This window comes from Rattus norvegicus, chromosome 2 (genome assembly GCF_036323735.1).
Source record: "Rattus norvegicus strain BN/NHsdMcwi chromosome 2, GRCr8, whole genome shotgun sequence".
Lineage (NCBI taxonomy): Eukaryota > Metazoa > Chordata > Mammalia > Rodentia > Muridae > Rattus > Rattus norvegicus.
In genome coordinates this window covers 196016150-196038159 of record NC_086020.1, presented here as the reverse complement: position 1 = coordinate 196038159, position 22010 = coordinate 196016150, and the positions used below count along the sequence as shown (strand labels likewise).

The window sequence follows — 22010 nt, the reverse complement described above, 5'->3', positions numbered from 1 at the left end:
GTACCAGGGTGACTCCAACTTCTTTTAGTTCTGTTGAGTTTAACAGAAGTTATTTGTGTACCATCAGTTGTGTTTATACATTGGGGGGGGGGGAGACATGAAAACCCAGCTCCTGCCTTTGAAGAGCTACTGAAAATTACCACATAATATTTATTGTCCACACAGCACAGGATGGGGGCAACAGAAACTAGAAGGCAGGATCTTTTCAGAAACTAACGCTGCTGGGAGAAAATGACATGTAACCTAATTCCTACAGGAAGAGCCAAGGGGAATGTGAGGCCTAGGAAACCATGGGAAGTGTTCTCAGCAGTGAGAACAGGAGGCAAAGACACAAGGAGGTGTGGAAAGCTAGGCATGATACTCTCCAGAAGTGGGTAGGTATTAGTGGAGAAGTTAGAAAGCAAGGGTCACAAAGGGAAAAGGAAGGGGTGTGGTGAGGAAGAATAATACTGCACGGAGAGCTTGAACCACCTGAAAGGGGGTGGGGATTAATTTGGTACAAAGTAAGGACTTGGAAAAACAAAAGAGTCATCATTAGTAACGTAGGGAGTCACTTGGCTCAGCTTTCTATTAAATGTGTCCTTTTAGTAGTTTGTTACTAATAAAATTAATATTCACTTAATTTTAAAAGCTAGAAACACCACCACCTAAAAATGGTAACCCCGATAGCCAAAATAGTCCTTAAAAGGGAAAGAGAAACTTAACAGGTTTCACAGTTCCTGATTTTCAGATGTTACTGCAAAGCTGTAGCCATCTGAACAATGGAGTACTGGCCTCAAGACAGACATCCGGACCAATGGGATACAACGCAGAGGCCAGAAACAAATCACCATGTACATGGCCAAAGTATCTTCAATGATGGTACCAAGGTCGTTGAAGGGGATGGGAGGAACAATTTTCAACAGCATTAGAACACTGACTATCTCAGCAAAAGTTCACTTGAATGGATGAAAGTCTGAAATGCAAGCATTAAAACTTTAAATCCCTTACATGAGAAGAGGGAAAGCATCCCTTGAGCAGTCAGTGATTTTTTTTTATATGACACAAAAAGCAAACACAACAAAAGGAAAAGTGGATAAATGGTGCACTTCAAATTGTAAGCATGCACGTACAAAAGGACACCAGCAACTGTGTAAAAGAAGCAGTCCGTGGGCTAGGAGAAACTAGCTGCCGATCATATACTTAGTCAAGGGCTAATACCCCAGCTCAAGAACACCAACAACTCTCCAACAATGGATCTGACTGGAAAATGGGCAGAGGACTGAAACAGACATTTCTCCAAAGAAAATTCACGTTTGGGGCTGGGAGAAGTGTCTCAGTGGGCAAAACCACCTACTGTGTGACGATTGTGAGTTCAAGCCCTAGAAACAGGATGTGGAAGTAGAAAACTGACTCTTCAAAGCTGTGTTTTGACCCCCACACCTGCACTGTGGCATGTGTGTACCCACTGGCCCCCCATCAGACACAGACACACAATTTTAATAAATAAGAGTACACACACACACACACACACACACACACACACACACACGCATCCAATAGATGTTCAATACCATCAATCTAAAGGAAATACAGAGCAGGCCTACCAAGTAAAACCTGTTATATAAATCAAATAAGATCCAGCAAGATGACATTTGCCACCAAGTCTTGTAATGCATGCTGGTAAATATGTGGAAGGTAAGGGTTAATCTTCACTGTCAACTCAACTGGAGTTAGAGTCACCTAGCGGATGAGTGGGGTGTATCTCTGACTGTGTCTAGGAGGGTATTCTCAGAGAAGATTGACTGTGGGGAAAAGACTCATCCTGATGGCAGGTGGAGCCATCCCACAAGCAGGGGCCTCAGACAGAACAAACAGGAGAAAGGTGGACAGTCAAGAGTGCTACTGTGCCCTGACTACGCTTCCTGAGACTGAGTTGGCAAATACCTCTTCCTTTGCTTCTGTATCTGATGTTTTACAAACAAGACACAGAGAAAGTGGAAGCTGTGTTCACAGTTGGTGAGGCTGCATTACTTGCTTTAGACACCAAGAACCTGTGGAGGCACTCTGAAGTATTAAGAATAGAATTGCTGTAGGATCCAACATTTCTAGTCCTGGGAATAAGCCCAGAGTAATTGAAAGTAGGAATTCAAATGGATTCAAGTTCATGGTACAGACTAGAGGGATGGCTCATAAGAGCCAGTCTTACAAAGGACTTGAGTTTTATCTCCAACACCCACTGTCACTTAGATGCTAGCCCCACCCCTTGGCATGTATAGGCCACAGCCTATAGCTGCCCATCTCCTTAGAGGCCTTCCTGGGGCTTTCCCAACATCAGAAATGGGCAAGCACTTAGTCCCTGGGGTTACCACTCCAGCCTAGCTGGGGACAGTGAGGTACTGACAGTTTTGTGGGTTCTAAGTGGTGGCCTGGTTACCTGCTCACTCTACACTCATCTCCTCTTCTAGACTGCTTGCCCTGCAAGCCTCACATTCCAGCACCAGACAAGAACAACACACCTCGAAGTCCTGTAATATCAAATTTCAAGAGGTTTGCTTCTTTGATGTAACCCTGATAGGGAAATTTGACATCTGCTAGGAATCCAGGAACCTTGAAGAAAAATGATCTCTGTCAACAGGTTTGAGGTTGAGTTAATTTATTCTTTGCACTAGAGTCAAAGGCACTTACAGTCCTGTTTCCAGTGGCAAAGGGGGCACTAATACTGCACAGTTCGAGGTGGTGAAAGACTGACACCTTTGATCAAATGCCTGGAGACCAAGACAAGACAGCATCTTCTAAAAAGAGACCGTAAGCATGCGAGATGTTGTCAGCCAGATGGTCTCTGTGGCAACTATTCACTACTATGATTGTAGCATAGAAACAGCCATAGACAATATGTATGTGGACAGACATGGCCATGTTCCAATACAACTTTATTTTCAAAAATGGGAAGGGAGCCAGATCTGGCCCAGGAGGCATAGCTTGCAGACTTCTGCCATAGAAGGTAAAGCTGGGGAGGAAGAAGCACTTGCTGCTGTCGGGTATTTTAGTGAGAATATGAACTGTAATGGGATTGATTAATCACTTCTGAGAGTGCTGGAGAACTTGAGGCAGGAAAGTGATGAGCTCAAGACCCATCCATATATGGATCTGAGCTCCCCTGTGAGTGAGAACCCTAAGTGAAGATACAGTGAAGAGAGAAACGAAGTCAGCAGATAGTTTGCAGGCTGGATGGAAAGAAGCAATGCATTCATGGAAGAGGCAACCCATGGCGTGTTGAGTAGGAGGCGTCTGAGCACAGATGCACGTCAGTGTGGAAAGCACTTGCATGCATGTGCACAATGGTCACTGTCGTAAGAATGGAAGAGAGACACAGGAAAAAGAGAGGAACACGTAAGTAAAAGCAGACCCCGGAGTAGGGAGCCCAGGGCAGGCTGGTGAGAAAGCACCCATAAGGAGCCTGAAGGTGAAAGACTCCTGTAGAGAATGGTGTCACCACAGCCAAACAGCAACTACAGGAGCTAAGTGACTGCTGTAAAGCTGGACATGGTTTGGGCATGGTGGCTCTCGCCTATAACCTGAACACCGGGAAGGCTGAGGCAGAAAGAGTTTGAGTTTGAGACCAGCTTAGGCTATTCAGAAAGACCCTATATCAGAACAAATGGACAGGCCTGGAGAGACGGCTCAGTGGTTAAGAGGACCTGACTGCTCTTCCAGAGGTCCTGAGTTCAATTCCCAGCAACCACATGGTGGCTCATGACCATCTGTTATGAGATCTAATGCCCTCTTCTGGTGTGTCGGTGTGTCTGAAGACAGCTACAGTGTACTCATATATAATAAATAAATATATCTTTTTTTAAAAAAATGGACAAAGATCTCAACTGTATGTGGAAGATGATAAATGAAATGAGTCAAAACTGAAAGGGATTTTAAAACACCCACCCGAACATCTGGAAAGGAGAGCAAGATGGGGAACCTTGGGAGGTGTCTGTCAATAGAGACAGCTGTCTGTCCACCAGCTCTCCTTTTTTTTAGACAAGAGAACTTCTTTGCTTGGGGCTCTTTAACTTGGGGATAGACAGCACAAAGAATTTAAAAAGTGTTCTTTTCCATGAGTGTGGGAGACTGTGCTGGCTGAGGGGTGGAAACAGGAAGCTGGCTAATGCCTCCATTTCCTGGATGGACCACCAAGCAGTTGTTCTGAGGGGAAGATGATGGCTGAGGAAGAGAGTCGTTTGGGGGTGGACACAAAAGTCCTGTAAGGGTGGGGCATTTGATGGATGACGCACAGCCATGTGCATACCTTTTATCCTGTGGTAGGAGCTTTTCTCTGACATGTAAAACTTAACAATATTGAACACTTCGAGACCAGTGATTCTCAACCTGTAGGTCATAACCCCTTTGGGAGTTCATAGGGAGTTTCATAGGGGTCATATATTAGATATCATGTGTATCAGATATTTACATTATGATTCATAGTAGTAGCAAAATTATAGTTATCAAGTGTCGACAAAATAGTTTTATGGTTGGGAGAGTCACCACAACATGATGAACTGTATTAAAGGGTCACAGCATTAGGAAGGTTGGGAACCACTGTTCTAGACCATTCCCTTAGATTTAAAAATTATTGTGTCTATTTTTCTATGACCATATATAACAAATGAATAAACAACTTTTTTTTTTGTCATGGTTTTTAGCATCTCTGAGAACATCCTTATAAATGTCTGATTCTCTGGGGACAAAGTCTAAACATTGTGTGGAGAGCTAACCAGACCTGCATGGATACAGCACAATCCAGTGTCTTAGCAACTTGCTACTGGCAGTTTGCTGTGCACTTCACTGTAAAACTTCATGGGTTAGGGTGACAAGCTCAGGCCTGCAATCCCAGCACACAGAAGGCTGAGAGGCAGGAGGATTGCCACAAGTTTGAGATTGGCTTGGGTTGTGTAGTGAGACTGTCTCAAACAAACAAACTTCGTGGAAATTTGTTCCAGCACTAATACAGTCAGCCCTGCTGAGGGTCAGGAGCCTGGCTGGGTAACTACGTGTCTGTCTACTGCCTCACAGACGTGAAGGCTATAATTTGGAAGATGATGAGACACTGACACCAATGTCTACCTGTAGACACAGCAGAGGGGAGAGTTCTTTGATCCAACCATGAAACACAGTTTGTATGGGCATTTTCACCCAGGGCCTAGCAAAGAGTGAACTACAGTGATCTCTTGGGAACTCAAATATAGGTGCATTTTTAACCCTAAAATCAGAGGCAGGGAGAAGTTATCTGAAAGAAAAACTGTGAGATTTTCTCTTGCTTGTTGTTGTTGTTACTATTTTGTTGTTTTCATTTGTTTTGTTTTTATTTTGTTTTTGTTTTTTGTTTTGTTTTGCAAGGAGAGCCACTGCCAAAAGGCAAAACACAGAAACAAAAACTACATGCCACTATCTGGTCTCAACAAACCCCTTTCCTATCCATTTTTGACTCTGCAAGCACAGGCATCGTGTTGAAACAAACGTAATTGGGCCACATCTGTCTTCTGCTTTAAACTCCCAGACGCCATGTCTTGATGTCTCAGTGCTTTAGGGAAATGGAAAGTGGTTCCATCTCATTAAAAGATTAGGCACAGCTTTAAGGAGAGTGGGAAGTCAAAGTACTAGGTCTAGCTCTGAATTCTCATGAGGCATTTATAGAGATCATAATTATCAGCCAAACATAGTCTTCAATTTGAACCTGCCATGCCCAAAGTCAATTTGCCATTTGCCCTCTAATGTCAAGACCTCCTTCCTAAACTTACTCTAAGAGAAGGTGGTGGTCTAAACTGCCTGTGCTGGAATCCTCGTGTTGATTTATTCATTTCAGTGTGTCCCCTCCCTTTGTTTCTTGTCTTCAGACACTCGCTATGTAGCCCACAGTAGCTTTGCAGTTCGGATCCTCATGCCTCAGCCTCTTGAGGAAAGGGATTTATAGGCCTGAGCCACCAATATGAAAATCAAGGCCAGGTCTGCCTTGGCTGTATTTGGGGCCAGCACGGGATAGATACTTAGTGAACCTGTCTGAAAAAGGTAGGGTTAGGGAAGCTGGACCTCTTCAGTGACAGAGTCTTGCCCAGTATGTAAAGGTTCTGGATTTTAAGCCCTGATCTACAGGACCTGACTTATGGCTGTACTACACCTGTAGCATGTTCTGTACAGATTTCTGTGAGCTCACATGTGCAAACACTAATGTCTGTGTTGTGTTAATTTAGTGGTCAGATAATGGTTGGACAAAGATTTCCACAAACACCCTGGACAAAAGAATGTCTCCCAGTCTGTTCAGAGGACTTCCGTGTCTTTATTGAGGCATGCGTTCAGCTCCCAGGCAGTTTGCCACACAACCTTCACTTCTTGTTCTTCACTTATTCCCCAGAGCATCGCACCCCACCTTTCTTCCTGAGGTATTTGGTTAAATATGTTGGCTTCCCCAACTGTCATCATTGCCTCAAAAGTTGTGACATTTGCCTGTTTCAATAACTGACTCTTGGTGTTGGCTTCAGGTGTGGGAAAGGCAAGGCAAGATAAACCGAGCCATTTGAGCTGTAGGGTGACCAGAGTTAGAAGGTTTACCAAATGGAGGCAAACAGTAGCATTCATTATACCCTCTCTGGTCCTGGTCTCAGCATTGAAGCTGTTATTTTCAGGGCCACCACGGGGCTGGGGGGTGAAGACGGAGCTGTGGATAAGCAAGAAGAGCACTAAGGCTGAGAGGTGGCCACGAGGAGGACACACGACCAGCACCAGCTCGTGTGAGGTCCTGGCTTCCATGGCTGGGCTTGAGTTACAGTTTGGTAGAAGAACCTGCACGGGGCTCTGGGTTCTGTTTCCGTTTCTGACCAGTTTTATTGTTTGGGGGCGTTGGCTTACTTTTTGAGGCCAAGAGTCACAGTGGAGCTCAAGTTACATAATGAGTAACCCAGGCTGGATTCAAACTCACAACTCTCTTGTCTCTGGGACTGCAGACCTAATCTAGCACACCTAGACTCCTTATTCTGATTTTAAACAAAATGGAAGAGTGCTGAGTACACAGCAGAAATAGATATGGCTGAAGGCCATGCTTAAGCGTGCATCCACTGATGCTGTGTTTCTCAGATTCAAACACCTGCCACGTACTGACCCCAGCCCTGGGCATACGACTCCACCTTTCTATGCCTCTGTTTTCTGGTCTTTAACAAAGGAACAGGTTATTATGATAATACTGATCTCACCTGTTTGTTAAGATAACTGAAAGAGTGTTGTAAAATATAGTCAGATTATTTCGTCAGACACGTTACAGGATTCAGGAGCCTAAGGGCTTGTGGACGTACATAGGACAGAGTTTCATGAGTTTCATGTCAAAACTACCTTTCTTATAATCTCCCAAACTATGAGGTGAACCTCTACAGACATCTTTTCTTTGGCAAGAAAATGAAGGAAATATACAAAAGTCAAAAAAAAAAAATAAAATAAAAAATAAGCCCATAGAACAAGCCGGAAGGATAGGGAAAATATTAAAACTGCTGTCTATTCTAGAATATTTTCTGATCCACAGTGATCCAGATTTTTTTTTAACCAAAAGACAGGATATTTTCAGATCCACATAATTTCAAAACTAATCTTAGAGATCCAAACATTTATTCGCAACCTGCAGAGGATTATAAACCCAATGTTAAAAGAAAAACACATGTACCCTTAAAAGAATATACAGGGGGGGGGGAAATCATATATTGGTCATGGCACTCAAGTCATTCAAAATGTCCACATAGTCTTGGAGAATGTTAGTTCACAACAAAACAAAATCACAAGAAAATATTCTGGGGCATGGAGGAGAGAGACAGCACAATAGGCTGAAGAAACTTGACGTGCAAAGACTTTACATGTAAGTATTAGTGACTATAGAATATTAAATAAGCTAGAACTGCTGCCAAAGAAGATCAAGCTCGCCCCCCAAAGAACTATTGCCGACCAGATCCTCTTCCCCCACGTCCTACTAACTTTTCTCTTCCACTGCCTCTGCTGGGTGGTGGGCTAGAGGAGACGCTGAACCCTTTGAAAGGTAGGTTGCAAAAAGCTTATGCTTACAAAGGAAGGAAGGAAGAAAGGAAGGAAGGAAGGGAAAGAAAGAGAGAGAGAGAGCGAGAGCGAGCAAACAAACAGGCAAGCAGGCAGGCAGGCAGAGGTGGTGAGCAGTGTACTAACTAAAAGCTGGTGCACCTACATTAATAGCTGACAAAACAACTTTATGGAAATAAATGAGGCACTATATAACCATCATTTCCTTTTCCTAAAGATACATAAACTTCTAAATTATTATATAACCAATAACAGCTATAAACTATATAAAGTTAAAAAGGATAGAATGATATAGCAAATTAAATAGCAGTAACAATTTCTAGCATACAGATTTCATTAATTGACATAACATCTGTCCAAATATCAATAAGGGATTAATTCAAACAGCATAAGTTTCAGGCTGACTATATATAAACATAGTCTTTGCTTATGTAGATTACTCTTAACAAAAACTGGAACATGTTTGAGCATATTCCAGATCATCCACTGTCTGTTCTAGTGTGCTCAGAACATTTCCACTAATCAATTTATCTAAGCACAAAACAAGCTTCACATCAGTTGTCTTCAGGATGAACATAGATTCATTAAGAAAGAGTGAGAAAGAACTTATAAGAGTGGGAAAGCCTCCAAGGGATGAATACCACCCACATCAAATTTTATAGGTCTATTTATAAGGAGCCTTCCAACTTTAGAGCAGAGAGAGGATGGGCGATTATTGGATCTGCTCCTGTGTATGTCTTGTGACTCTGAACAGTGGTATTTCCACAATGCTAAAGCATTCTGTCAGATGTCCTCATTTCAATGCTACGATTTGTTGTCACATCAAACACGGAGGCCAAAATCAACGCTCAGAACAGCCTAGGTTTTCACATAACACTCCTTTGCTGAGCATTTCTTAGTAACAGCCCTTGCACTGGAAATGCAAAGACTACAATTTAAGGGGTGAGGCTGACAGAGGTGCCTGGCATTCTCTCACCACACTTCATCACGTGGGAGTCATAAAAGACAATGTTCCCACCCCTGCCAGGCCCTGCCTTGTCTTCCTAGCCTCACAGCTGAACTAGCAAAGAAAATGAAGGCAGAAGTTGACGGTGCTGACCTCATTTCCTGTTTCATATTCTTTGGACCCTGGAGGCGGGTGCAGATATGCAATGGGTTCTTAAGAAACACTTCCTGAAAAATGAATAAATGGTTTATCCTGAAGAGAATGAAAGAAAGCCCTGGTACAGGTACAACTCACCTGAGAGATACTGTTGGTTGCCTAGCCAACTTCCCTGCATCCTCGAAAACCCTTGTCAAGTTCTTTCTTCTTGCCTTGGGGCACATGATTCAATTAGCTCCAACCTGTGTACCTTCTACAAAGACCACACCCATCTCTGGCTAGTCTAGAAGGAAGATAAATTCTGCCACCTTGAGCACCCATCGTCTACTAGGTTGGATTTAGCCAGTTTTGAAACACACCCAAGGGACTTTTCAAAAATGTCCTGGTAACTGTGTTACACTGCTACCTCTGTCCCTGTGGTCCCAAACAGTCTCATCAACATTTTGAGACTAATACTGCCAATCTTCCCTCTCTATATAAACCCACTGCCTATTTCAAATGAGATTTATCACTTGCCAAACCAAGAAGATAAAGTACCCTTTTACTGCTGTTTAAGTTTCTGCCTGGGTTAGGGAAGCCATAAACCTTTCTGTTTGCATTGACAGCCTAGAAACTAATGCCAGATTTGACTTGGAGTCACTCTGCTTTCTTAGTTTTACTTCTCTTTCCCAATCAAGAATTTGAGGAAACCCAATTCTAGCACTATCTGGCTTTATGCCAGTAGCTCTTGTTAATAAGGGATCATTGATTAGTGTCCTGTCTTACTATGTGCTAGGTCTAGGTCAATGCTTTAGATGTATTGAATACATCTTTGAATTCTTACCCTACCACTTTGCAAAGGATATTATCCTGTCGATATTGTAGATGAGAGGATTAACACTGAGAGATTAAGTAATCTAACCCAAATCCTACTGCACTGGTGAGGAGCAAAGCTGTAAACATAGCACCAATCGATTTAGCAGCCAGCTTACAGTCTCAATCTGGGGAGGAAAGATATCCACACAAGAAATAATTGGCACACGATATTCATTGACATACTGAGATATGGTTCCTTTAATCGTAAATTATAATGGTTCCATAGGCTGAGATTTGATTTTCTGAACCTTGAGGGACATTCAAGAGGAAAGAGCCCGAGTTCTCAACAAAATGAAAGTCTCCCAGAGCCCTGGGTTATAGGCAATCAATAAATCCAATGATTAAAGGCGGAAGGTGGGCAAACAAGACTACTCAAGTGAAATGCTTCCCTTAACTCATATTTGTCACGCGCTCGCTGGTTCAGACTGCTTTCACATACATTATGTCAGGTTGTCCTCACTGTCTCGGGATTAGAATTGTCTCGACTTAGCAGAGAGAACTGAGCATTGAGGAAGGAGCCCAACCTTGTCCTGAGTAGCCAACACTCAGAGTTTGGTCCCCTGCTCCTGCATTCTCTGTACCATCTTAAGGCCTCTCAAGGCTTAGAAGGAGCTAACTTCCAGTGTGGCTACTCTGCGTGAGGGCTTTCCTACCTGCCCTTCTTGGTCAGTGGGTCCCGCTGAAGTCCTGCAGGTCCATCTGGTCATCTTTAGCAACTGCCATGGAAGCTTGCAGCAGCCACATTCCATCCCTCCAACCCTTCTCTAGAGAACCAGGCAGGCATGCCTTGACTGTAAGAGCAGAGCCTCAGACACACTCAGATTTTCCAAGCCATTTGGATGCTGTGAAACTGTAAATGGCAGAAATAGTGAAACTGGGTTTAGATTCTGAGAATCTTATCTGAGAAGCTTCTGTGTGTTTTCCTTAGTTAGCTTTCAAGGAAGAAGGTTTTAGTGAGGTGTCAGTGGCAACGAGAGAACCCAGCATACCAACACACCCTCACTGGACGGGCTCTTTCCAGAAAGTGCACACAGTGGGAAGACCCTGGGGTTAGCTCAGACTTAATGTTATTCAAGGACTAGAAAGAAGGCCAATGTGTTGGGAGCTGAGAACAAAAGGGAGTGTGGTAGGAGATGAGGTCAGAGTGAGCGAGGGCCCCGATCTTGCAGTACTGTATTGCTCCACAGAGGAGTGTTGTTTAGGCATTCAAACTCCTTCACACAAACAAACCAAGCAAATATTTTAGGCCTGAATTGTTGGGTGCTGATGATACAGAAATGAATTAGACAAAGTCTTCATTGTCAAGAAACTCAAACTCTAACAAGAAACAAAGACAAGTGAGCAGGCAGCTGCATCACAGAGCAGTAAGTACAGCGATCAGGTTAAGCATAGGACGCTGGAGTGAAAGACGAGGGTGCTTAATACAGGCCAGGGAGTGTCAAGAGAACGTGACATCCAAATCTGGTAATCCAGACGGTTGACAGAGAGGTTGACTGCCTCAGTTTGATCCCAGAGACTCAGATGGTGGAAAGGAAAAACTGACTCTGGCAAGCAGTTTTCTGATCTCTGCATATACCTCTCCCAAATAAATGAATGTAATTTTTAAAAAGGAAGAAAAAATGTGGCCATAGCCCAATAGGGCTCATAAGGGTGTAAAAGTGATCACTATGACTGAGGAAATTCAAATCAACTTCCTCACGATCTAAAATGTCAGGACGGCTTCATCTACTTTTGATTTTGAAGCAATGAGATCTTTTGTTGTTATTCTATAATGCTTACCCTCCCTTAACTTATGAAAATGTCCCTACCAGACAATTTATAGTAAAAGTAAACACGTGGCTCATATATTTCTATTAGGCAGTACTGATTCAAGCAGAAAGTGTAAAGTACAACTGGGCACATGGGAGCCTACATGCTTGGCTGGTTACTATGCAGATGGCGGAAGGAGCCACCTTTGAAAACAAGGAGCAGCTCAGAGCACCCTGAGGAGCAGCAAGCAGAGGCAGCTAAGGAAGACAAGGTGAGCTTGCATAAAACACGGCAGAATCTAAGCTTCGACTTGGGTACGACCAGGAAACCACCAAGGCCTGTGGAGCCCTGGAAGCCATCCAGTCATCTGGAATTGTTTAAAGAGGCCCTTGTGGCTATCACATGGGGCCTCGATTGAGGACAGGCGAGCTTAGAAAGAAAAAGGAGCAGTTAGTGCTGCACGTAAAAATGAGGCAAAGGTCGAGGACAGTGATGGATGAGGAGGGAGAAGTAGACAAACAGCAGATGTTAATGAGGCAAGAGTAGCCAGTTTCCAAATAGTAATGAAGGACAGGCTAAAGGAGGGAGGGGGACACTAACTTAAAGATCCAACCCTGCCTGATTCGCCAAGCTCTGAGAAACAGATGAAGCTCTAAACGAAACATCCAGGCAAATGACTGACCTCCTACAGGACCTCGGGTGCTCCGGGGCCACCCCTTCCTTCTCTAGAAAGATGAGGAGTGATAACTAATGGGAAGAAAAGTTCCCTGGGATCACACCGGGCATCTCATTGTCGTTAATTAACATGATGTCTTGGAAGTCAGTATGGTCCATGCTGCCAGGTACACAGCTCCAAGATTTTCATTTCCTGTGATCAAAGGACAGCTAAGCAGCAGGTTTCATCTCTGGAAATAGTCAGGGAAGGAGAAGAGGGTTTGAGGCGCTTCTTTCTCCCGACTCCAATGATAAGGAAGGAGTAATAAGTTGTGATGGTTTGTATGTGCTTGGCCCGGGGAGTGGCACTAATAGGAGATGCGGCCTTGTTGGAGTAGGTGCATCACTGTGGGTGTGGGCTTTAAGACCCTAGTCCTAGCTGCCTGGAAGTTAGTATTATGATAGTAGGTGTCAGATAAAGATGTAGCACTCTCAGCCCCTCCTAGGCTATGTCTGCCTGGATGCTGCCATGTTCCTGCCTTGATGACAATGGACTGAACCTCTGAACCTGTAAGCCAGCCCCAATTAAATGTTGTCCTTGTAAGAATTGCCTTGGTTATGGTGTGTGTTCACAGCAGTGAAACCCTATAAGCCATAAGTATAGAGAGACCTATCATGTCTTATTAATTAGGGGCACCCCTAAATAGATCTATGTGTGTGTTTCATTCTTTCTCTGTCTCTCTGTGTATTGGTGTCTCTCTCTCTGTCTCTCTGGACTTTTTCAAACATGATCTCAATGCATAGCCCAGGCTGTCTGCAGATCCTCCAGTTTCCATGTTAAATTGCTGGAACATATGTGACTCTTTATGGAAAAGAATAGCAAACTATAAAATCAAACACATAGGTAGTTCATCTTGCTAAGGAGGTCCCTTCAGCTTCGTTGCCGTCATAGCATATCTTCCTCTGTATCAATAGTTTTGGGGGGTTTTGTTGTTGTTGTTGTTGTTCTCTTGCTCATCCATCAATCAAACTTATATCACATATCTAATATTACAGGTATGGATTACAGGTATGGACAATGTCATTATTAGTTTTTTTTTTTCAACTTACACAAACTTAGGCAACCTTAGGAAGAGAGGATCTCAACTGAGGATCTGTGGGGCATGTTTTAAATCGTTGGTTCATGAGCAGGTCTCAGTCTACTGTAGGTGGTACAATCCTTAGGCAAGTGGGTAGGGTGTCTGTGAAAGGTAACTGAGCATGAGCCAGGAAGCAGCACTGCTCCGTGGCCTCTGCTTCTGTTCCTGTCTCCAGCTTCCTGCTTTGAACGTCTGTCCTGGCTTCCTTCCGTGATGGGCTGTGACATGGAATGGTACACCAAATAAACCCTTTCTTCCCCCAAGCTTGGTTTTGGTTGGTATTTATCACAGCAACAGAAAGCAAACTAGAGTAGGCAGTGAGCAAGTCTCTGGGGATGTTAAGGTAAGACTACAGAGAGCCGCTGCCATCAGGAAGTCCAGCTGCGAGTAGTGGCACATGCTTTCAATGCCAGCACTGTGTTGGGGGTTGGTCTGGTGCTGCTATGTGTTCAAATGCTAATACTGGCCCCCAAGATCTGGTTGTCCACCCCCCAAGCAGATCCTCATGTATACCAAATGATGCTCTAGAAACCTTGCTCCCTAATTTAAAGCTATTGTTTAAATAAAAATAGCTACAGCCAATTACTAGGGAGAATAAAAAGATTCAGAGTTTTAGTTACCTGGCTGAGGGTCACAAATAAAGGAGGAAGGAGAGAGGGAAAGGAGGTAGGAGAGTGAAGGAGGAAGAAGGTGAGGAGAACAGGAGGTGTCCATTAGATGTGATAGACCAGGAGCACATGCCCAGGGGAAATGTACCCCCCCCACACACACACACACCCTTCCCAGGATAGTCTGCTGGTGCAGAATGAACCCTGGCAAGATTAAACCAGCAAGTATTTGGGGAGCACTGCTGGGAATTAACAGTCTTAGCAAATAGAAATATAGATTAGGGGTAATCCCCCAGTAATTGTGCAAGAGCTGATTAAATAATCCAGGGGACTCTGCCTCCATTACTGGGGGGGGCCCTCTAGCCAGATTATGTTAATAGTTAGTAGAGTTTATTAAAATCTATTTACAGCATTACAGAGGCAGACTCAAGAGGATCTCTGTGAGTTTGAAGCCAGCCTAGTCTACATAGCAAGTTCCAAGATAGCCGAGACTACATGGACAGATCCCCTTGGCACAAAAAAAAAAAAAAGAAGGAAGGAAGGAAAGAAGGAAGGAAGGAAGGAAGGAAGAAAGAAAGAAAGAAAGAAAGAAAGAAAGAAAGAAAGAAAGAGGAAAAGAAAGAAGTCCACCATTTTTCCAGGTATGGCACATACCTACAATCCCAGCTCCTTGAGGGGGGCTGGAACAAAAGAACAGGCTACACATAAGAACCTGTCTCCAAAGAAGAGAAAAAGGGAAAAGGAAAGAAAGAAAATCAAATGAACAAAGAAAGGAAAGTGCCCACTTAGGAGAAACAGATAAGGAGAAGAATGTAGAATTAAATTAAGAATTCACTAATAAGAGTTTTAGGCAAAAAATTATGGGTACAGAGAGGAAGGGCACTCGGTCATCTGACAAGGCAGCAGGTGGTTGTGAGGGTTAATCTTCATTGTCAGCTTGACTGGATTTGAAGTTCCTCAGGAGACACTCTGGGCCTGTCTGAGGGCATTTCTACAGAGACTTAACCGAGGAGGAGCTCTCTACCCTGCATGGGGATGACTCCTTGCTGTGGGCTGCAGTTCCAGACCGAAGGAAAGCGAGAAAGGAGGAAGCCAGCTGAGCATCAGTGGAATAGAGTCCATTCTAAATTCATATGCTGAAGCCCTAACCCCAGTGTGACTGTCCCTTAAAGAGAGGGACTTTAAGTAGTTGGTTAAAGCTAAACGAGGCTGTAAAGGTAGGGACCCTGTCAGTAGAGCAAGTGTCCTTAGAAGAGGCTCGCTCTATGGCTGCTGGGCCTTCCCTTGATGGATGGTTCATGTCCGGTATCCCTTCGCTTCTCCACTGGAGCTTTCATTCATTCTCAGACACAGCCTTTTCAGAAGCTATCCCTACCATACATTCTCCAGCTGCCCTAGCTGCCCTTTGAAATTTTACTACGATTCTCAGAGAGCTGGAGTTTATCTATTAGCATTGCTTTTTGTTTTGAGACAAGGTCTCAAAATTCAAGGCCTAATTCAAATTTCCTATAAAGCCAAGGACAACCTTGAACTTCTGATCCTTACACCTTTCACCTCCCAGGTGCTAGAATTACAAGCTTATGGTATGTATGTATGTATGTATGTATGTATGTATGTATGTATGTACATATGTATGTATGTATGCATGCATGTATGTATGTATGTGCCCAAGTCTCACTATATTGTCCAAACTGACCTCAGACTCCTGGATTTAAGGACTTCCTGAGTCCTCCTGCCTCAGCCTCCTAAGAAACTGGAACTACAGTCACAGAGGACTGCAGATTTTGTACTGAACCATAACTATACACACGTTCACTGTCATCACACTCCGGATCCTCATCCTCATCCTCCTCTCTTCTTTTCTGAGATGAAGTCTCGGGACATAGCCCATGCTGGCCTCAAACTCATGATCCTCTTGACTCTTCCTCCCAAGTGCTGGGAATAAAGGTTTGTGCTTCCACTGTCCAGCTCACAGTAGTTCTGAGTTAAATATGAACGAGCTACTTTGTGGACTAATTTAGAACTCAAGAGACATGAAGGCTTGGGTGGTATTTCAATGGTAGAATGCTTGTCTTGCATCTATGAGTTCAATCCCCAGTACTGCAAATTGAAAGAGAACAAAACCACCTATCAGTCAGGATTTGTGGCACACATATATAATTCCAGTGGGTAGGAGTTGGAGGCAGAATAGGAGTTCAAGGTCAGCCTTGCCCACATACAATGTGACACCTGCCCCCTCCTCCCTGGGAGGTGGGAGTACTACAAATAAAAGAAGAATGGCAGGCTGGAGAGATGGCCCAGCCATTAAAGGCCGGGCTCACAACCAAAACCAAAAGAATGGCAAGCCACACTTGGGAAGCCAAGACAGGAGCATCTCTCTAACTTCAGGGCCAGCTTAGGCTACAAAGTAAAGTTTTGGGCTAGCCTGGGCTACAGAGCAAGACTTTATCTAGAAAAGAAGAACCATATTAAGATGAAGCATGCTGAAAGGCAAACGTGGTCAAGCAATCTCCTTTTCTTTTGATTTTGTAAGAAACCGTATACTTCTGCCTGGAGAATTCACAGCCCCAATACCACACATAATCTTGGATTTTGGTGATAGAGTATATAAGACAGCATATGCTTTGACTCTTTGCTGTCTTTGCTGTTAATGAGCTAAACTACTTCTTCCTTTTTCTTTTCTTCTTTGTTTGGTTTTGGATTTCAGTTTCTCAAAACAGAGTTTCTCTATGTGCCCTGGCTGTCCTGGAGCTTGCTCTGTAGAGCAGGCTGGCTACAAACTCAGAGATCCACCTGCCTCTGCCTCCTGGGATTGATGTTATGCTCCACTACCGCCTAGCTTAAGAGCTAGATTTCCTGCTTGGTGGTCTCTACAGCACTGTGTAGTTAAGATGTTCTCTGGCTGGCTAGGCCTTTCCCCGGCTCCTTCAATGAAGACTTGGAAGCTAACAGAGGACAACCAGAGGTTGGAGTCCAGTGGTGCTTAGCACTTCAGCAGAGAGAACCCCACCTTTCTCATTTGCTGGACTTTGCCAGAAGCTGCATCTTGAGTACCCCGAAGTGACAGCCGCTGTAGAAACATTCGTGGCCCCAGGAACACAGCAGAGGCCGCAGGCTGTGAGGCAGAGCTGGGTTCTGAGATAGGCACTGGCCGCTTCAGAAGCTCCTTCATCTCATGGCCAGGGCTGTTGTTTCCAGGGGCTGTGGCTCTGTCTTCCTTGACATGGCAAACAGCCGCACCATCCCACAGCTTCTACCACGGTTGTAGACTGATGCCTGCTCCTCATCTCCTATCCTGTCAGGGCTGGCATTGAGAAATAGCATGGCTGACTCTCCTGGGACAGGAGGACTTGCCAAAACAGCAATTTTTAAAAGGAAACCACGAAAGTTGCAGGCAAATTCCAATGTATTTCGCAGGAAGCAGCTGACATGGGCAGAAAAGCCAATGCAGCCTCGGAAAAGTTTTCCTAAAGCCACATTCAGAGCCTGGTTTTATGGGGAAGGCAAATGACTTTGCTGTAGTGTTCTCTTGAATTTGGCAATCAATAATGTATAAGTGCACAAAAATAGATCTGAATAGCAAGAGAGGAGAGGCAAACAATCTTCAAGATGAAAAGATATCCATTAAAGTGTACATCTTGTGAAAACAGATGTCATGATTCTGTATTCTTGTCACAAAATGCATAGCAAACATCAGGCAGAGACACAGGTAAACACGGAATCCCAGCTCCAGCATCATGACCACCACACAATGGCATTAATTATAGGAACGTCTTTCAGCCTGCTTCAGTTTTAATGTGGTTAAGAATTTGCCACATGGTGACGATCTCCATCTGCCTCCTGTCTCTTTACTCCAATCATAGATTGAAGTCCTATCTTTGTGAGACTTAGAAATCTAGACATGCAGGCACCCAGTGCATGAACAGGAAGAGCCAAGGGCACATAAGAATGCAGCATGGGTGCTGTGTCTATAGAAAGCTTGCATAACGCACACGAGGCCGTGGGGTAGATCCCCAGCACCACATACCTACACTAGGACTTACCTGTAATCTCAGCACTTAGGATAGGGAGGCTGGATTAGAACTAAAAGGTCATCCTTAGCTACATGGCGAGTTCAAGTCCAGCCTAGGCTGTTTGAGACTATGCCTTAGAACTGAATAAAGAACGAAAACAAGCAGAGATAAAACCGAACAGCAAAAGAACCTGGTGAGGACGGGGCCACCGGGAAGTCATAGAGAGAAGCCACGGTGAAGGTAAACCTCCCCACACTTTGACTTTGACCGGATAACCACCAAAGCAGTGGAAATTTATGCTTCTCAAAACCCCCTGCCTGTAGTATTTTGTTGTGGCACTCTAATCACCAATTCAATGGAGATTTAAAAATAACACGCATAAATTCTTCACCACCTGCATACTTAGTTAAAAGTTATTACACTCATTGAAAGGTCTCAGATGAGGGAACCAAGGGGATACTGAAATGGATTGTGGGGGAGGTGCTGAAGTTTAATTAACGCCATGAGTAGACAGATAAGCAACATAGGTTCAGGCCCTAGCGTCAGAAACAGACAGCATGGCAGAGGGTCTGAAGACAGGCCCATGGCAAAAGAGACATGTCTTTCTGAGGGTGGGGAAGGTTAGGGCCTGTAGCCAGGCTTTCTGACTTTCAGGCAAGAGGCAGGGAAGGAAGTGGGGAGCAGAATGTATACCCACTGGTGTCCCTTTTGATGTCAACCCACTTCCCTAAGTGAGAAACCTCCAGCACAGGAAGTCTGTTAGCCAGAGATTCACCTACAGTCTCCTGTGAAGGAGAAAGGATGGCTGCAGGTATTGTGGGCCAAGTGGCAGCTGGATGCTAGCCTTGCATTCTTATACTTATTACTATTATTAAAATGAAAAATTGGAACATGGCACTTACATAATATATACACGTGTATATATTACAAGGACATACCAAGAGGGTAGTGGTAGTACTGGCCACACCCAAAGGCCTTGATGGGCAGAAGATGACAAGCCTGTGCTACGTACTATCCAGCACACTTAGAATGTGTATATTTGTAAACATTATTCCAGCCCTGGGCACCTTAAAGTTTAAATGGCAGGTGAGTCACCTGGTGCCGTGTTAAAATGTGGATTGACTCAGTGGTTCTGGGTTGGAGCCAGAGAGGTTACCTTTCTAACAAGCTCCTGGTGAACTCTGGAATACTAGGCAGAGGACCATACCAGGCAACACCGAAGATACAGGATGTGAAGTCCTAAGGGAGAGCTATTGTTTGATACACAAGACATAGAGCCAACATCAAAGGGGTTGGAAAACTCTCGCTAAACCGGATCCTGAAACCATATAAACAACGATTAGAGATTGCAGGACATTTGTGGTATGTTTATAATTCAAGGCCAAGCTAAGGTGCTGAGACAGGTGAGGTTACTTGAGGGAGTCGTGAAGAAATCAAGGAACCTATCCCCATTCTCTGTGGGGAATAAAGAAACCTTTCTCTGTCTGAGAACCCATCTTAGCTAAACAAGTCTCTCAGCCAGGCTGTGTTTAGTTCCGTACTTTCTAAGGACAGGTGTAACAGGTTGCTGCCACTCCAGGGACGGGGGAGGGGAGGAGAAAAGGGTATGGGTGTGTTTATGGGTGTGTTTATGGGTGTGTTTACACTCCTGCTAGCTAATATTTGGTTTCCTTATCTTTGGAAAGTATACTGGCGGCTGGTGCCAGCTGGGTGGCCCCCTGATCGCAATCAGAACCCAAAGTCTTTAAGGAAGCTACTGGCCTCCTGTGAATCTGCAGTCAGGCTTTGGGAAGAGAGAGCACGGTGGGGCACTTGACCTCAAGTTACCTGGTATTAACATCTTTGCCAGAAGCCCCACATCTTCACTAGTGAAAAACTCTTGCTGTGCTCTGAAAAAAAATAGTCCCTTCTATGAACCTGACGGTAAAGCGGTGAGATTTTTCCAAAAGTCAGGAAGTTCCATAGGCCAAACAGATATGGATCCAGCGACTGGAGGGAACCTTGTATTTTGAGTATCTTTCTAGAATCGGAGATAGGAGGATGGATCCAGGAGAAACAGCATAAACCTCAGTTCCTGAATGCCAGTATTCATTGACTTCCTGCTGGCTACTCTGCGGAGACCCAGAGGTTTCTCGTGTGCTGAGTGGTTAGAATGAGCCCTGATGGAAATTTTCCCCAGAATACTGAGGACTTCGTTCAAAGCACAGGGTCAAATACATTAGCTCTGAAAGCTGACGACCTGCTTCAGCCTGGGCAAACTGCCCACCTCTCCGAGCCTCACTTTCCCATACAAAAAAATTATTTTCAACATATTTATTATATCCTGTCTCCCAAGGCTCAGGAGTCATTGAGGAAGAGGGAGTGGAGAAAGCGTAAGAGACCGCAGAGGTGGGAGATGATCACAAGGAAACATGGTCTTCTGAGCACACCAGGGCAGCCGCACGTATGAACTAAGAGCAGAACTCTCCCAAGCCCTGTGCAAGCCCAAGCCAGACCACACTCCCGTTTGGAGAGAGGAACTGAGCACACCACCCAGCTGTGGAGCGACAGTTGCAATTGCTGCTGGGCGCAGGGAAAACAGTTTTGTCTAAGTGTGTAGTTTCCCGTAAGTCAACCGTGCTCCAGTGAAAGATCACACATCCAAGAATATTTGGGCAGCACAAATAGGTCTTAAAGGGTGTTGGGGGGGGGTGTTGCTTGTTTGTTTTTTAAGGACACAGAGTTGATGGGGAAGGGAGGGGGAGAGGATCTGGAAAGAATTAAGGGGTGAGTGTAAAGAAAACCCACTGTATAAAACTCTCAGAGAACTAATAAAAATTAACATAAAAGTATAATCCAAAAATTACTTCCAAATAAATCATGGGTTAAATAAAAAAAATCCTTGGAGGTTTTTGGTTAGTTGACTGTTTATTTTTCTTTTCTTTCTTTCTTTTTCTTTTCTCCTTTCTCTTTTCTTTTTCTTTTTTCTTTTCTCTTCTCCTCTCCTCCTCTCTCTCTCTCTCTCTCTCTCTCTCTCTCTCTCTCTCTCTCTCTCTCTCTTTGAGGCAGAGTCTCTACAGTTCAGACTGGCCTTGAACTGATTCTCCCCCCTTCACATTCCAGGTGCTAGAATTGCAGGCTTGTACTCCCTCCCACACTGGCCCAACACTTGGCTTTCATTGTTATAATTTCTTCTCTCTTATTCATGAAGTGGTGGGAGATCCCATGAGAGAGAAAGAGAGAGAGAGAGAGAGAGAGAGAGAGAGAGAGAGAGAGAGAGGGCACTGTGGTCCTATTTCCACCCTCTCCTCCCCTCCTGAAGTAAAACCACAGGGCTTCTCAGTTTCATTTATTTTACTGATTTTTGTAGTGCTAGGGATTGAACCTAGGGCCTTGTGTGTGTTAGGCAACCTCACTACCCTGACCTACACTCTCCAGTCTTCTATCAGCTGCATTAAAACACAATCCTTGTTTCTTGTCAATAAAGATTTCATAATCTCTTAGAGGGAGACAAAATGATTCAAATGAATACCAGTGTCCTGGGTGCTCTGATAAATACAGAAGTATACAATGGAGACAACACAGAGTGTGTCTCTTTTTTTTTTTTTATAAGAGCAGAGTTTAGAGAAGACATGTTTGAATGGAGTTTTGAAATAACAGTGTGAAATAGAAATCTGGAGTGTATGTATGTACATGTACCAACTGGTAGGCAAGCACTTCATGGAGAAACATTCTAACATATCACTCCCAGGGGTTTTCCAACCCAAAATCGCAGTGCCAGCTGTGGAATACTTTTTAATGAACAGAGATCCCCCTAGGAACTCCCAAAAGAAGACCACTGCTCTTAGTT

The 22010-nt window shown here is 44.2% G+C and overlaps 1 protein-coding gene and 1 long non-coding RNA gene across 5 annotated transcripts in view; one reads left to right on the top strand and one right to left on the bottom strand.

Moving 5' to 3' along the window:
• Tmigd3 (transmembrane and immunoglobulin domain containing 3) overlaps positions 1 to 10874 on the bottom strand; it is a 76145-nt gene extending 65271 nt beyond the window's left edge. For 2 of the 4 annotated variants that reach the window (XM_017590570.3, XM_063281089.1), the window contains exons 1-2: positions 10672 to 10714; positions 9302 to 9375 (exon numbers count right to left, since the gene is read on the bottom strand). In XM_017590570.3, coding sequence (XP_017446059.2) covers positions 9302 to 9341 — 40 coding nt within the window. In that variant the 5' untranslated portion in view covers positions 9342 to 9375; positions 10672 to 10714. Of the gene's footprint in view, positions 1 to 9301; positions 9376 to 10671 lie in introns of all 4 variants that reach the window. The other 2 variants (NM_001302749.1, XM_063281090.1) reach the window with 2 other exon arrangements.
• LOC108350083 (uncharacterized) lies at positions 10761 to 17815 on the top strand. The gene is made up of 4 exons (XR_001836863.3): positions 10761 to 11382; positions 11876 to 12038; positions 14579 to 14809; positions 16876 to 17815. It is a non-coding gene; the product is annotated as an uncharacterized LOC108350083 (long non-coding RNA).
• Positions 17816 to 22010: the final 4195 nt, after the last annotated feature.